The 14,380-nt window shown below is 40.7% G+C and overlaps 1 protein-coding gene across 3 annotated transcripts; it reads left to right on the forward strand.

The window, feature by feature from the left end:
* Positions 1–212: 212 nt before the first annotated feature.
* On the forward strand, positions 213–9,117 carry gask1b (golgi associated kinase 1B). 3 transcript variants are annotated; one of them, XM_010899922.3, is made up of 4 exons: positions 213–1,341; positions 2,399–2,616; positions 2,761–2,987; positions 7,019–9,117. In XM_010899922.3, the coding sequence occupies exons 1-4, from the start codon at positions 402–404 to the stop codon at positions 7,224–7,226; spliced, it is 1,593 nt and encodes a 530-aa protein (XP_010898224.1). In that variant the 5' UTR covers positions 213–401; the 3' UTR covers positions 7,227–9,117. The 3 variants fall into 3 exon arrangements, with proteins under 3 accessions (XP_010898224.1, XP_019901240.1, XP_012988999.1); XM_020045681.2 differs by lacking the exon at positions 213–1,341 and adding an exon at positions 1,356–2,259; XM_013133545.3 differs by lacking the exon at positions 213–1,341 and adding an exon at positions 1,356–2,255.
* The last annotated feature ends 5,263 nt before the right edge of the window (positions 9,118–14,380 follow it).

Genomic DNA, 14,380 nt, shown 5'->3' on the forward strand with positions numbered 1-14,380 from the left:
AATCACTAACCATGTAAAACATGAATATAGCATTATTATATTATTTCCTGTCTATTCTGAATAAAGTGTGTCATAAGATTTTTCTAGAGACAAATATGAGTCTCTTCGGACATAAATGTATGTCAGAGAAGGTTAAATCCTTATAATTCTTCAGGTCATCCGTTGTGTTGAAGTTGTCCCGATTCATTCTCTATAGCAAAAGGCCACCCCTTCTTCTCTTGCCTTGACACTGACCTCAGGGATAACCACAACCTCCCTATTTTGCGTCCTGATTTTAGACATAGCTTTTGTCTGAAATCCTGTAGAAAATAAGTATTGGAAGTTAGCCATGCGCCGCCGCCGTTCTTATCCAGAGCTCAGCGCAAAGACTAACGGATAATCATGTCGGAGGATAAGTTCTAATGGAGACTTGTACACATACCGGGGACATAAAAAAATCTCTCTTTTTTTGGTTGAGTTTTTTTTTTCTGAGGATATCCAAATCATTTCGCAGATATTCCCCGTCGAAAAGGATTATACTATTTTTTGGGGCATGTTGTGTGTATTTGTTTTTCGTTGTTTCCCAAGTTGGACATTCGTGGCCGAACCAGAATAGAAGATTTGCTATACATCAGTACAAACGCAGTCGTGGACTATACACTCTGAGGTTCGATGTTGCTGAACCCTCCGAAACTGCCGACTTACCAACCGGAGCCACGGGCGAATCTTTATTAGACCAAACCTCGTTGGTTCCGACTCGGTCCAATGTCATGTACATAACAATGAAACCAAGGCGCGTTAAACCTGCAATTTTAAGAGGTACAGTGAGACCAAAACTAAGGCGCAAAGCCAAGAGAATCAAACCAAATGAGGGGTTTACGCAAAAGAAAATTGAGACATTGGAGAGGGAGGATTGGAACCTAAAGCGCACGAATGGACTCAAAATATATTGGAAACAAATTAATACCATAAATAATGCAACACATAATGTAAGATCTAAAGTAAAAATGGAAACAGAACCTCACGCCAGTGCTATCCGAATATACAGTGAGACGGCACCGCCGTGGTTCAGCAAAGAGGACATCAGCGCCATGCTCTTTCTTGCTGATGGTAAAGTTACGCGCATTCATGAGGTTTCCCAAAAAGATTCTAACCCCTTCCTGCTGTTTGAAAGCACAATAAATGGGTCGTTGTTCCTCTCTGACAAAGATAACATCAATGACAATAAATTATGTCGAGGACGATGTGGAGTAATCAAAAGTCCCTTGGACACGAGCGAGGTTTTCGCTTTCCATTTGGATAGGGTCCTGGGACTGAATCGGAGCGTGCCAGCGGTTAGCAGGACGTTTCCGTTTGTACAAGGTAGGCCCAATTTATAACGACTGATTGACCTTCATTTTGAATATGAACATATCAGCATCAAGTCCAATTAAAATGCATGCGTTTTGTTCGGTATCCTTGGATTATTTTAAGGCACTTGACATGAAATGTTGCTGACAACCTCGTTCCCCGGACTGTTGCGCACAGCGAATTTTCTGGAAACCAGATTATACCAGATAATAAAGCAATGTCATAATATACTGGAGGCAGGTAATTAAATCCTGCCCAAGTTCCATTTCAAGTCATTATCATATGATTTAGTCATAATTTTCAAAATTGATCTTACTCTGTCTTGAACAGGCCATGTTAGGGCATCAGCTGACATTCTTTCTTCCGCCGTCCTAGCCAAGAACGTCACCAAACATGCACGAGATTCGGGACTAGCTACTATGGGCAGAGTATTTTTGGTCAGCCGGCTCTTTCCGCTCCATTCGCCTGAAAGAGCCGTCTGACCTTTAAATTATTTTAATGAAAATTACGAGAAATATCTACTTACGTTTTGCAACTGAAGGTAAACTAGTAATAGCTTTCCTTCTGTTGCGGTCGAAGCTACACAACCCTGTTTGTCATAGAACCCTGAGCAATTGAAACGAAGCCCCCATTGTGAAAACTTTGCGCGCGTTTCTTAACATCCCAACTGCCTTAATGTCGGCTCACATAACAAGCAGATTATGCCAACAAATCGGTACAAAATCAAAATAAACGTCTAATTTGGAAATTTTATTAAAATATACAGGCTACTCGAAAGAGTAAGCTCCCTCTACAGATCACTTGAAATGTCGCCTATGGGGCTATACAATTAGTATATTTTGTAAAGCTCAAACGGTTGCAACGTTTTGGAGAGGATGGTAACTTGATGCTAAGCAGAGGACCAGGAGCAGTGATGATTACTTGAAGTAGGTCTGTGTGATTACCATTGTTTGAGATGTGAAGGTTCTCATTAGCTCATGGGAATAAGTGCAGGTTTTAGCACCAAAGGCTAACAAAGATGTGTTCCATGTCCGGTCTGTTACATTGACATTCTTACCTCATGCTACAGATGGACAGCCCTGTCCGGTGTTGCTTTGGGAGGGTTTTCTTTCACCAGGGGACAATGCAGAGAGCCGATCAACTGTGAAGATGACGTGGGGGGAGTACCAGAACTCCCTCAAACAGAGGTGCTGGCACAAGAACGTAACACCAAAGCCTCACTCGGGCTGCTCCAGCGTACACCATTATGAGTGGAGCAAACTGTCCCTGTTTGATTTTCTGTTGCAGGTATTGTCTAATTACATACCGGCGATCCCTTTCAAATAAACAACTGTAGCATTTCAAAAAGGAAGATTGTCCAAGCTAGGACAACTTTGACTTGAGATAGCTGGCCTGCGACATCACATGAAGGTCATTTGTTCTCCTGTTCAGATATACACCCGGCTGGACCGGAACTGCTGTGGGTTCAGGCCTCGTCAGGAGGATGTCTGTGTCGAGCGGGGCCACCACCAGGAGTGTGGTGACAAGGACAGTGTGGAGCTGGCCAACATCATTCGGAGGGTTCATGACCCCAGGCACTTAGTATTCACTGACAACAAGGGATTTTTTGACCGTGGCGAGGACAACCTGGACTACAAACTACTGGAGGGAATCAAAGAGTAAGTAAATATCCAAATTAATGTATAATTAGCTGTGCTTTTGCTAAACCTAGAACTGTCTCATCTTAGAGGAATACTTAACTACACTGTACTGGACTTTTAGTGAACTGCATTTTACGTCACACCCTTTAATCAGCAACTGATGCACAACTTAGATATAATTTGCAGTTGATTCAGCTCCTAGTTCTTAGTGGAAGCTACAGTACTGTATGTGTTATTTAATAAAGCACCGTCCTATACCAGAGACATTCTCTGCCTAACATCTTGTGATCAATAATAAATCAGTGGACCAGACAACTACAAAGGACCGCATAGGGAGGCTTTGGTCTGGTGCTGACAGTTTTCACCTTTTATCTTGCATGGCTGTTGTGATAGTCATCAAAGCTGAGGCCCATCCACTGGATTTCACTTCAACAGCCAAAGACTGTCACGAGATACACTAGGTATACCTTTGATTACAGACTGTTATGTAAGGAACAAACACCAACCTCGCAAATAATGTATGGCGCAATGGGATGAGATGTCTTTTATCGGAGTTCATTTTTCCAATATACCTCAGTATACAAACAACCACACAAGCAAATTAGTTGGAGTTACATGATTTTCTTTATATTGACATGTTTTAATAATAAATGTTTGGTTTATCATATTTTTCTTGCTACATATTCTTCAATCATCTGCCAAGTTCTAAAGTTCTATATTAATATACTGTAGACCCAACAGCTTGGCTCCACAAAACACTTTTAACGACAGAGCGGCTTGTAGCAGGTGTTGTAGTACACATACTGGAGAGAGAGAGAGAGAGAGAGAGAGAGACCTTCTTGTGTAATTGCTCTCCTTCTGTCTCACACACATGTAAAATTACCACTGTCACATTTACAAACCTAAATTAGGAATGCCACCAAGCTCAGAACCAATGTGCCTACAGGGCCATATGCAAACAGCAATGAGCTCAGCACCACTGAAGGCCACAACAAAGCGGAAAGACAACATTTTAGGGATACAGATCCATTCTATGACAACAACCTTAATAGTTAAGCACACTGACACTCATCACCATCTATATCAATCGATCCAGCACAAAAATATGACCAATGCACGGACCGACACCACAAAGGCAGGATGATAAAATATGCTTTCACTCACCAAGGCTGAGGGCTCACTTGAAGAGAAAGGTGGCACGGTGGTTCTTCCTCTCGGCAAACCTTTCGATGGCTTTGGGAATTAACTCATGTAGCTGCTGAATCAGCTGGCTTTCGATGGACAACATGGCCAATGCGTTGAGTCGTGGCTGTCCCATGGTATTGTGAGTGAAGGTTTTTACCCTCTTCAAGGTGGAAAAGTTCCTCTCTGACTCGGATGTCATCATAGGTGTTGTTATTATAATTTTCTCAGCAAAAGCCTCCTCTAGGTTGTTCTCATGGATGGATCTTAACAGAGACATGGCTGTCTTACCAGTGTGAAGCTCAGTATGGCGGTACAGAGTGGTCAGCTCAGACTTCAACTTTTCCTCGTTTCCTAGAGGACATAGTTTCACCGAAAAGTCAAGCTCAGATGTAGGGAATGACAGGACAAATTGTGGGAAGAGAGAGCTGTCAACCAGATTGGCAGCGATCAGGTGGTCACTTTGTGAAAACCTTTGCTCCACCTGGGAGATGACGCATGCCTCCTTCATCCCTGGCGCTGTGTTGGTTACTCGTCGGCCTGGCTCGTCTGTTCCATCGTGAAAGGTGGCAGCCCATTCATCAGTTTGCTTCTGCATATTCTGGACATTCTCCTTGAAACGGGTGAGGGCACTGCTAATCCCAGATGCATCGATGCTCCGTTTTTGCAGAGTGTTGTATAAAACATAAACTTCTGGCATAAGGAAGAAAAAAAAATCCAGCAGTTGCAGAAAGGCTCGGCCCCTGAGTTTTTTGACAGGCCGTATGCCTCACTTATGGTGGCCTCATCTCATCCTGGTTGTGTGTGTATGTCCTCCATACACAGGAGCAGCGCAGCGCGGTTTTCCCAAACTTCATTGACAGTTCTACTTTTAAAGTTCCATCATGCAGCGGGTGGCCTTGTTGCCTCAGCAAGTGCCGCAACACGTTTTGGAGCGCCAGAGAAAAAGGTGACAAAAGCAGCTAAATCTGCAAAAAACACCTTCAGGATGCTCATCCTTGCTGAACAAAGTTGCTGCAAGGTCATGTTCAGCTGGTGAGCATAGCAGTGAACAAACTGGGCATGTGGGTAAGTCTCTTTCATTAGCGTCTGTACCCCTCAGGTGTTTCCACTCATTACAGCCACACCATCATAAGTCTGAGCGATCAGCTTTTCTCCCAGCTTCAGTGGTTCCAGCACATCCTTGATGCTATTAGAGAGGCAGATTCCAGTTTTATCTTTGACTTCCACAAACTCCAAAAACCTCTCTGTCACTGTATTGTCAGGCAACATGTATTGAAACACAACCACCATTTGTGATTTACAGTAGACATCAGCCTCACACAGTCTCGAAAATGCATCTGAATATTCCAGGATTCAGGGAGTCCACCGACTCGTCGTGCCCCCGCAATGCGGTTTCACATTTTCCACACAGTTTAATACATGTTATGATCCGACTGAGAACGTACCTGTTTTCCTCCACCTGTTTGTTATGCTGCTCAATGGAGCGCCTGTATGCACTGTCAACTTGGGCTGTGACATTTACCCTTCCAAGTAAGCCCAATTTCACAGCATTGTCCAGATGACTCCCGCTTTTCAAATTTTTTGCAATCTTCTCAGAAAGATGTTTCAAATCTTTGTAACCTGTCCTCGACCAAGTACCATCTCCAACAAATAACAGACATGGAAAACAGAAGAGTGCCTTCTTTTGTATGCTAACCGTTAACCACTTTTTCTTCACTTTTACCAGCAGTTTGAGTGATGAAAATATCCCGTGGCTGATGGGCACCAAGTCACTTTACTTCAAGTTTCTCTTCCAAATTAAATGCCATCATGCTCCCTCAAAACTTGTGACATCTTTGGCATTGTGCTGTGTGATGAAACTGCACATTTTAGAGTGGCCTTTTATTGTGGCCAGCCTAAGGCACACCTGTGCAATAATCATGCTGTCTAATCAGCATCTTGAAATGCCACACCTGTGAGGTGGATGGATTATCTCGGCAAGGAGGAGTGCTCACTAACACAGATTTAGACAGATTTGTGAACAATATTTGAGAGAAATAGGCCTTTTGTGTACATACTGAAAGTCTTAATTCAGCTCATGATAAATGGGGCCAAAAACAAAAGTGTTGCGTTTATAATTTTGTTCAGTGTATATTAATAAACTGTAGACCTAATCAAATGATTGACTAGTTCTATATTAATATACTGCAGACCTAATCAAGTGAATGACTAGTTCTGTATTAACATACTGTAGACCTAATCAAATGAATGACTAGTTCTGTATTCATTTACTGAAGACCTAATCAAATGAATGACTAGTTCTATATTAATTTACTGTAGACGTAATCAAATTAATGACTAGTTCTGTATTAATATACTGCAGACCTAATCAAGTGAATGACTAGTTCTATATTAACATACTGTAGACCTAATCAAATGAATGACTAGTTCTGTATTAACATACTGTAGACCTAATCAAATGAATGACTAGTTCTGTATTAATATACTGTAGACCTAATCAAATGAAAGACTAGTTCAGACCAGTTGAAGCAGTAGCAACCAAAATATGACAAAGCACAACCCCCATAAAAACATTTAACGATAAATCAAAAGTTCATTTCTGCTATAATATGCTTATGTCGTTTGTTGGAAACTGGTATAAGCAGGACAACCGTCCACTCTAAAGCCTTACCAACTACCTACTTGATAAGTGTTACTAATTATCCAACACAAAGTGCTACAAATTATCCGCTATAGTGTCACCAACGTTCTACTTTAAAGAGTTACCAACTATCCAACATAAAGTAAACTTTCCACAATGAACTATTACCAACCAATAAAGGGTTACCATCCACTACCGCGTAACTCAGCTCCTCTTTCCCCAGGTTCCCAGAGCAGGCAGTGAAGGTGTTGAAGAGCCAGAGACTGAGGGAGAGGCTCCTCCAGTCACTATTCCTCGACAAGCTGTATTGGGAGAGCCAGGGAGGTAGGCGGGGCATTGAGAAGCTAATTGATGTCATTGAGAGGCGGGCCCAGGTTTTCCTTACATACATCAATGCCCACGGCATCAAAGTGGTGCCCATGAACGTATGACATACAAGCACAGAAAATTGACTGTATTGTTAACAATATATTAGTGAGTGTTTTGAGTAGAGAGTATGAGTATTGTGTTGTAGAACTATATACACTTGGACACCCACAGTTTTAATTCCAGCCTAGAGAAGAGATTTTCTCAAGAAGTCTGACAGATTGAGGTGCTGCATTTTCGTGTCCGTATGTTGTGCTAAGATGAGGATGTTCTACATTGCATTGGACATGGCATTTGATCTTCCACAAACACCTGGCCTGTATATTTTTACTTTCCAAAAGCTTACAAATATTTCATTCCTTAAATCCAAATGTTTGCCAGTGAAATAACTACCAAAGAAAAGGCCTCAGTTGAACTTGAAGAGTGTTGTGTGTGTTTTATATAAAGTATTCAGGAAATTCCTTGTGTATGATTAGTTTGGTAACGGTGCCAAAAATGTGTAACTGGATGTTAAGCATTTATAAATCCTCTGAAGGATCAAGCACAAGTCTCCAACTTTAAGTAGAAAAAATAACTGTTAGCATTAATTATACTTACTGGTTGCATTTCATTCAATAACACAACAGTCTTACTCTTTCAAGTTGTTTTGTTACATTCAAAATTGTATAGTACTTACTCATTTACTTTATAAATGGATTTTCTCCAATACACTAAACAAATATATGCTGCATTTCTTTGGACCATAATCATTTACAATTGTATGTACTGCTTCTCTACCTTCACCTTTTTGATGGTTTCTACCTGCCATAACAAAAATACATTTGTTTGAAATTATTTTAAGTTGAGTGTTTCATTTGTACTGTTAAAGGTGTTCATCCATTCATTCTGTTTATTTATTTTTATATCATTTCCAGTGTTGATAAGAAGAAATAAGTATTTTATAAAAATAAAAGTACTTTAGCTTGAAATACATCTGACTTTGCCCTGTGTATAAACAGACATTTTATTATAAACACATTTGCATAAAATATACTGAAGGCAATCCCATTTCTATAATTTTGACCATCTGAGCAACAGTAGAATGTGCCTTAAACATGTCAGTCAAATCATAGCCAGAAATAGTTTGTGCCGATGAAACTTGAGCAAAAGCTCTGTCCGTTAGGCTGCTGTAAACATGTTCCTATGAGAGGACATAGAATCTTTGGAGTACACAAAGCTTTGTGCAGTCTTTTTTAGTGCCAGGAGTAATAGTGTTTGTTGTTGTAACCCCTTTGATTCCCCCTGGTGAAACATGCCTCAGTGTGTGTTAGTCTTGGTAAGGCCCCACTGTTTCCCATGCCAGTTTTGCTGAGTCAGACTTTCTTTCCTCTCAGAATCACACACATACTACACCTCTACTGATGGGTTTCCCCTGCTGACAAAGATCTAATTTAGAGCGAGAAGTCCTCTAGTGAATGGCTTGTATAGTGGACAGGTCTCACATCATCAGGTGCCGGGTGAACTAGACATAATTAAAACTAACAATAATAAAACAACGACGAGCCCCATCCATTTCTGTTGAACCGGTTGACCTATGTTCCGGATCTGCTCAGCTCATTGCTCCTTGTTCTGTGTGGTTTCAGCACAGGTAGTGATTTGCAGTTTGTCATTTATTTGCCATTCATGCACAGGAAAAACAGACTATCATTCCTGCCACAAAAAGAAACAGACATGTTTAGGAGGAATTATGTTTGAATATTTAATGTATTTGATAGACACAGCTTTATCCAATTGTCCCTGTATCCACTAGCTTCCCTGACTAGATTCAGGTAGCTCATTTTTCACTTGTCAAGACCCACGCCATAATGTCCGACAGGCATATGTTTCCATTGCGTTTGATATTCGTTTAATCACAATCAACAACCTGATCAACTCTATGCGAAGGAGATGTGTGGCACTGCGTGAGGCAAATGGTGGTCACACCAGATACTGACTGGTTTTCAGACTCCCCCGGACCCCCCAATACAGTGAAACTGCACATTTTAGAGTGGCCTTTTATTGTGGCCAGCCTAAGGCACATCTGTGCAATAATCATGCTGTCTAATCAGCCTCTTGATATGCCACACTTGTGAGGTGGATGGATTATCTTAGCAAAGGAGAATTGCTCACTAAAACAGATTTAGACAGATTTGTGAACAATATTTGAAAGAAATAGGCCTTTTGTGTACATAGAGAAAGTCTTTGAGTTCAGTTCATGATAAATGGGGCCAAAAACAAAAGTGTTGTGTTTATAATTTTTTTCATTATATGTTGAAATAGCATTTCTATTAAGTGTCCAGTACGGTTGTGAAATAACTCTCTTTCTGTATCAATCAATCTCTCTGTCTGGATGCGGAAAAGAAACAAGCGAAGAGCACAGTGCTTGGGAGAGAACATGTTCGTGTGAGTCCCAGGCAGCTGTGCTCACTGAGCAGAGTTTTTGCATCCAAACAGAGAAGGCCTTTCTTCTCTCAGTATTCCAGCTTACTCATAATCACTTCACTAAACCATGATGTCAATTTCTCCATTTGCAGCTTTTTCTATTCAACCACAGAATTCACTGTGTGAAAAGCACAGCTTAGTAGTTGAGCGCAAACCTGATGGATAATTTTGTCTTAAACTGCTTTGTGCTTCTCTCTGTGAGCTTGGTCCTTGGTTAAATGTTGCTTTGCTATTAATATTGTGCATATTATGAAGCTTCAAGAGCATTAATATAATGTGTATGTGTTTGTGTGGAATATAATTGTCCTTCTGATGATCTGTAAATGTCATCTTTTTTAATCTTAATATTTGCATTCCTGAATAAACAGTCAATGTAACTTATAGGTATGCCTTGCAAAGTTACTGAAATTGCAGGGTTTCCGCATTTATGTCCCATTTTGAATGTGTTCAATTGCTTATACAGTGGGGAGAACAAGTATTTGATACACTGCTGATTTTGCAGGTTTTCCCATGTACAAAGCTTGTAGAAGTCTGTAATTTTTATCATAGGTACTCTTCAACTGTGAGGGACGGAATCTAAAACAAAAATCCAGAAAATCACATATTATTATTTTTAAGTAATTAATTTGGATTTTATTGCATGACATAAGTATTTGATACATCAGAAAAGCAGAACTTAATATTCGGTACAGAAACTTCGTTTGCAATTACAGAGATCATACGCTCTCTTCAGGTCATTGACCAGGTCCTGCCTTGTAGTTCTGGGCTAATCTTTTACCTTCCTCATGATCATTGATGCCCCACAAGGTGAGATCTTGCATGGAGCCCCAGACCGAGGGAGACTGACCGTCATCTTGAGCTTCTTCCATTTTCTAATAATTGCGCCAACAGTTGTTGCCTTCTTACCAAGTTGCTTGCCTATTGTCCTGTAGCCCATCCCAGCCTTGTGCAGGTCTACAATTTTATCCCTGATGTCCATGATTTCATCATGTGTATATGGGTATTTTTGTTGTATATTTTCCCAGGTTGGTGCCTCAAATGAAAATGCATTCTCAATCTAGCCTACCTGGTAAAATAAAGAATAAAATATAAATACACTAACTATATTAAACTATATTAAAGACAACTGAAAATGTGAAGAACTACAGAATGAGCCGCCTACTCATGAGGTAACCAAGTTCATTCCCCAAACGTGAAATCATAGTTTAGCTGGAATTTTGCACTTCCCTGTCTTTCGATGGCTAAAATGGTTTTGAGTGTCCTGACAACATCTCACCTGTGTGCCAGACTGATAGACTGCACATCTCACATGGGGCCAGGGAGGCTGGAACAGGCAGAGATGGTAAGATTAAATGGAAAGCATTGAATGCCAGACTGTAAAGTCACACAACAGAATGTCCTGAGCTGCTTCCCATCGGCTGGGGGGAAACTTTACCGCAGGGTTCTTGATAAGAACTCTGTACTTGGGACTGAAATCAAAAGAATGTGGTTGTTGCACATGAAAACCTGCTTATTCCAAAGGCCATGACTTTTGAAATACGGAATTGCCACGGTATATGAATACTTGATAATGAGTCTGTGCAGTTTTCATGCTCTCTTTCGTGGGGTTTGGCATAGGAACATGGCTTCTGCATGTACAAACAGCACCGATTCTGGGGAAGAGGCCAGTTGTTACTTTGTCAAGGCAGCTGTCTGAAAGTGATGTTACTTCTCAACATTTATTGCAAGCCTTCCCACACTGCTGAGGCAAGATGGTGTCCAGCAGGGTTTTTAAAAAGATTTTCAAATCCCTTTGTCCAACTAATCATGGTTTGTGTTAAAAAAAAAAATCCTAAGAAAGTCAGTAAATAGAGATTGCCAGGGATCTCAAGCTCAGGCATTTGATTGCAGTGATAAAAAAGATGCAAAGATCACCAACAGTGCTTGACAAATGGCACATTAGAATATATGTTCATCAAAATGTATGTGTTAATAAGTCTGGCCTCAAAAAGGAACCGTGAAGCTGTTTGCCTAAAATCAGAGGTACTGGAACACCATTCCATAACGTTCCGGGCCAAGTCAAGCACTGATCACCAGTACTCTCTTTCTCCCTCTCTCTCTCTATCGCTAAATCTCTGTCTCTATATCTCTGTCTCTATCTCTCTCTCTCTCTCTCTGTATCTATCTATCTATCTCTCTCATACGTACACAAATGCCTGCGCTCAAACACATGCACACGCACCCCCCCCCCCATCCCCCTTGCTCTACAGAAATAAGAGGATGTGGGGCGAGACACCCCTACCGTGCCACCATGCTGGCATGCCAAACATCTGCCCTGGGGATGTCGAGAGCAAGAGGACAGTGGTGAATATTATGTCACCGTCTATAAATAGAGACCTTGTGATGGGAAAAGCAGACAGGAGAATGCCGGATAAAAAAAAAAAATAGCAGAGGCCAATGAAAATCAGCAGTCATGTGATTGAAGAGACACGATGCCAAAGCATCACAAGGGGAAATGTTTAGGCTACAGTCAGTTGGTGTTTCCTCAGGCTGCTTCCTCACACTGGCAAGGTAAAGGGCACTCTGGGAACTGTGTGAGGTTTGCAACCCTACTGAGGAACAATGGCATGTCCATGAAGTGAACAGAACTTTTACCTCATACTTAGTTTATATGAGGCTTGTTTTTTTTGTGGCTATTTTTAAAAGGCCTATTGGCTGGATAAGCCTTAATCTATTGGCAGGATAAGCCTTATATGGCTGGATAAGCCTTAATCTATTGGCAGGATAAGCCTTATATGGCTGGATAAGCCTTAATCTATTGGCAGGATAAACCTTAATCTATTGCCAGGATGAAGGATATAAAACATAAAAATAAAATCTTCAAAAGCCTAATTTTTATTTTGACCATATTTAATCTTCCAATGACCCCCTCAAAAAATAAAATAAAAATAAATCTGCCAAAATACTTACCACCAAGAATTCAAATGAAGGCGTATGATGGTTAAAGAGCTCTTGGATTATTTCTGCCTGGAAGTCTTCAGTTTATGACCATGCCAGCAACACACATTTAATTAAACTGACAACATACTCTGCTATTAGCCCCAGGAGACACACATCCAGAGAAACCACTGGCCAAGACACAAATACAGTTCTTAAGATTATAGATCTTAACATATCATCTCCTAACTCTTAGTTTGGTGTTGAGATTTTTTATTTATTTTTTGTATCAAAAGTCACCCTTATTTTGCAAGTATTTGGTCTGAATTGCAAAGTTAAGAGGTAGTTCTATCAAAAGTTATTACGCTATGAGAACTCAAAACATTAGCTTGTCTTATTTACAAACATTAGTCCAATGTTTGTAAATAGGCTATCCTTCCAGCAAATCCTGCAAATACCAATTCATAGCTATATTGTGAAAAACACCAACCACAAGTTATTTTGAAAGACTCAAGTTTCTTAAATAAGATGAAATACTATAGCTGCACTATTTCAAGTCTACGCTCAAGTGGCATAACTACTTTGATATTCTGAGGAGAATAAGTTGCCAAAATTTAATGAGAATAGTAGTACTAACTTCATATTGCTCAGGCAAAGAGCATGTGGTAAATGACCACAATGAAAAACATATTGTAAAATGTAGTCCAGTACACTGAGAGTGTGACTGCGGAATAGTAGTCAAGAGGAAAGTGACTTGTGACTAAGAAAGTATAGCAGTGGCCACTGAAAGCAGCTGCTATTTTAGCATGGCAGTCCTGAAGATAACGGAAAGTTGAGGTCACACACATTCGATGTGTCTATTTGGGAGCCTTGGCTTGGGCTAGCTCTCTCTGGGAGAGCTATGGACCATATATCATGCTCAAGAGACAGCTGCTTGCTAACTAGCTACAACGGGCTATTAAAACTGCTGACTGGAAAAAGTTGTTGAGGGTAGGAACAGTAGTTCACATACAGTACATGAGTATTGATGGGTGGAGAATGAGATAGACAAAGGCGACATTGTTTTTTGGTGGAAATTGAGTTTCTTTTCCTTGATCCACTTGGCGTTCTAGAAAATAATGAATTCTGTCATAAAATGCCTTAACCTTTCTAGAAATAGTGTAAGGAAGTCCAGTGTTTATTCGACCAGGCTTGCTGCTACAAAGGTGCTCCTAAGAATGAACCTCCAGTAGGACTGGCTAATGTCTGAATAAGGATAGAACCTCGCCCCAAAGCATTGCACGAGCACACTCCAAACAAAATGTTCCATAGCCAGTGTAGCTCATCCTACAACAGGAATCCAAACAGGAACAGTCTGGCCAAGCCCAAAAGGCAGCCAGAAAGAGAAGAAAGGAAATGACTAGCGAGGATAAGGGCATGGTGAATAACTAACAGCCGTGCCTGGAAAACAGGAGTCATCAGAGAACAAATGAGGAAATAATAGAAATGTTACTTAACGTACTTTGCCCGGAATAAGGCTGGAAAATGTGCAGGATCTGCAAGAACAACAAGTGTTTCTTTAGCAGCAATTCTTTTTCTTCACTGTGTTTGGGTAACAGGAGTCTGTCGTTACCATCATTGACCCCAAGGAAGAGTTGGATCAAAACAGCTGTCTCCTAGCTTCCAATCTGCAATGGCACCCCACTACAGCTGTTAATGTTATCTAACTACTCTTAAACAACCACAATAGCCTAAATGAGCCTTTTTGGCCTCTGGAGATCAATATTGCTCTATGGTGAATTGGCATTCCACAAAACATATTAACACTAATTAGTCTAATGCATAAACTGATGTTCTCTGAGGA

The sequence above is a fragment of the Esox lucius genome, chromosome 4 (genome assembly GCF_011004845.1).
Source record: "Esox lucius isolate fEsoLuc1 chromosome 4, fEsoLuc1.pri, whole genome shotgun sequence".
In the NCBI taxonomy this organism is placed as follows: domain Eukaryota; kingdom Metazoa; phylum Chordata; class Actinopteri; order Esociformes; family Esocidae; genus Esox; species Esox lucius.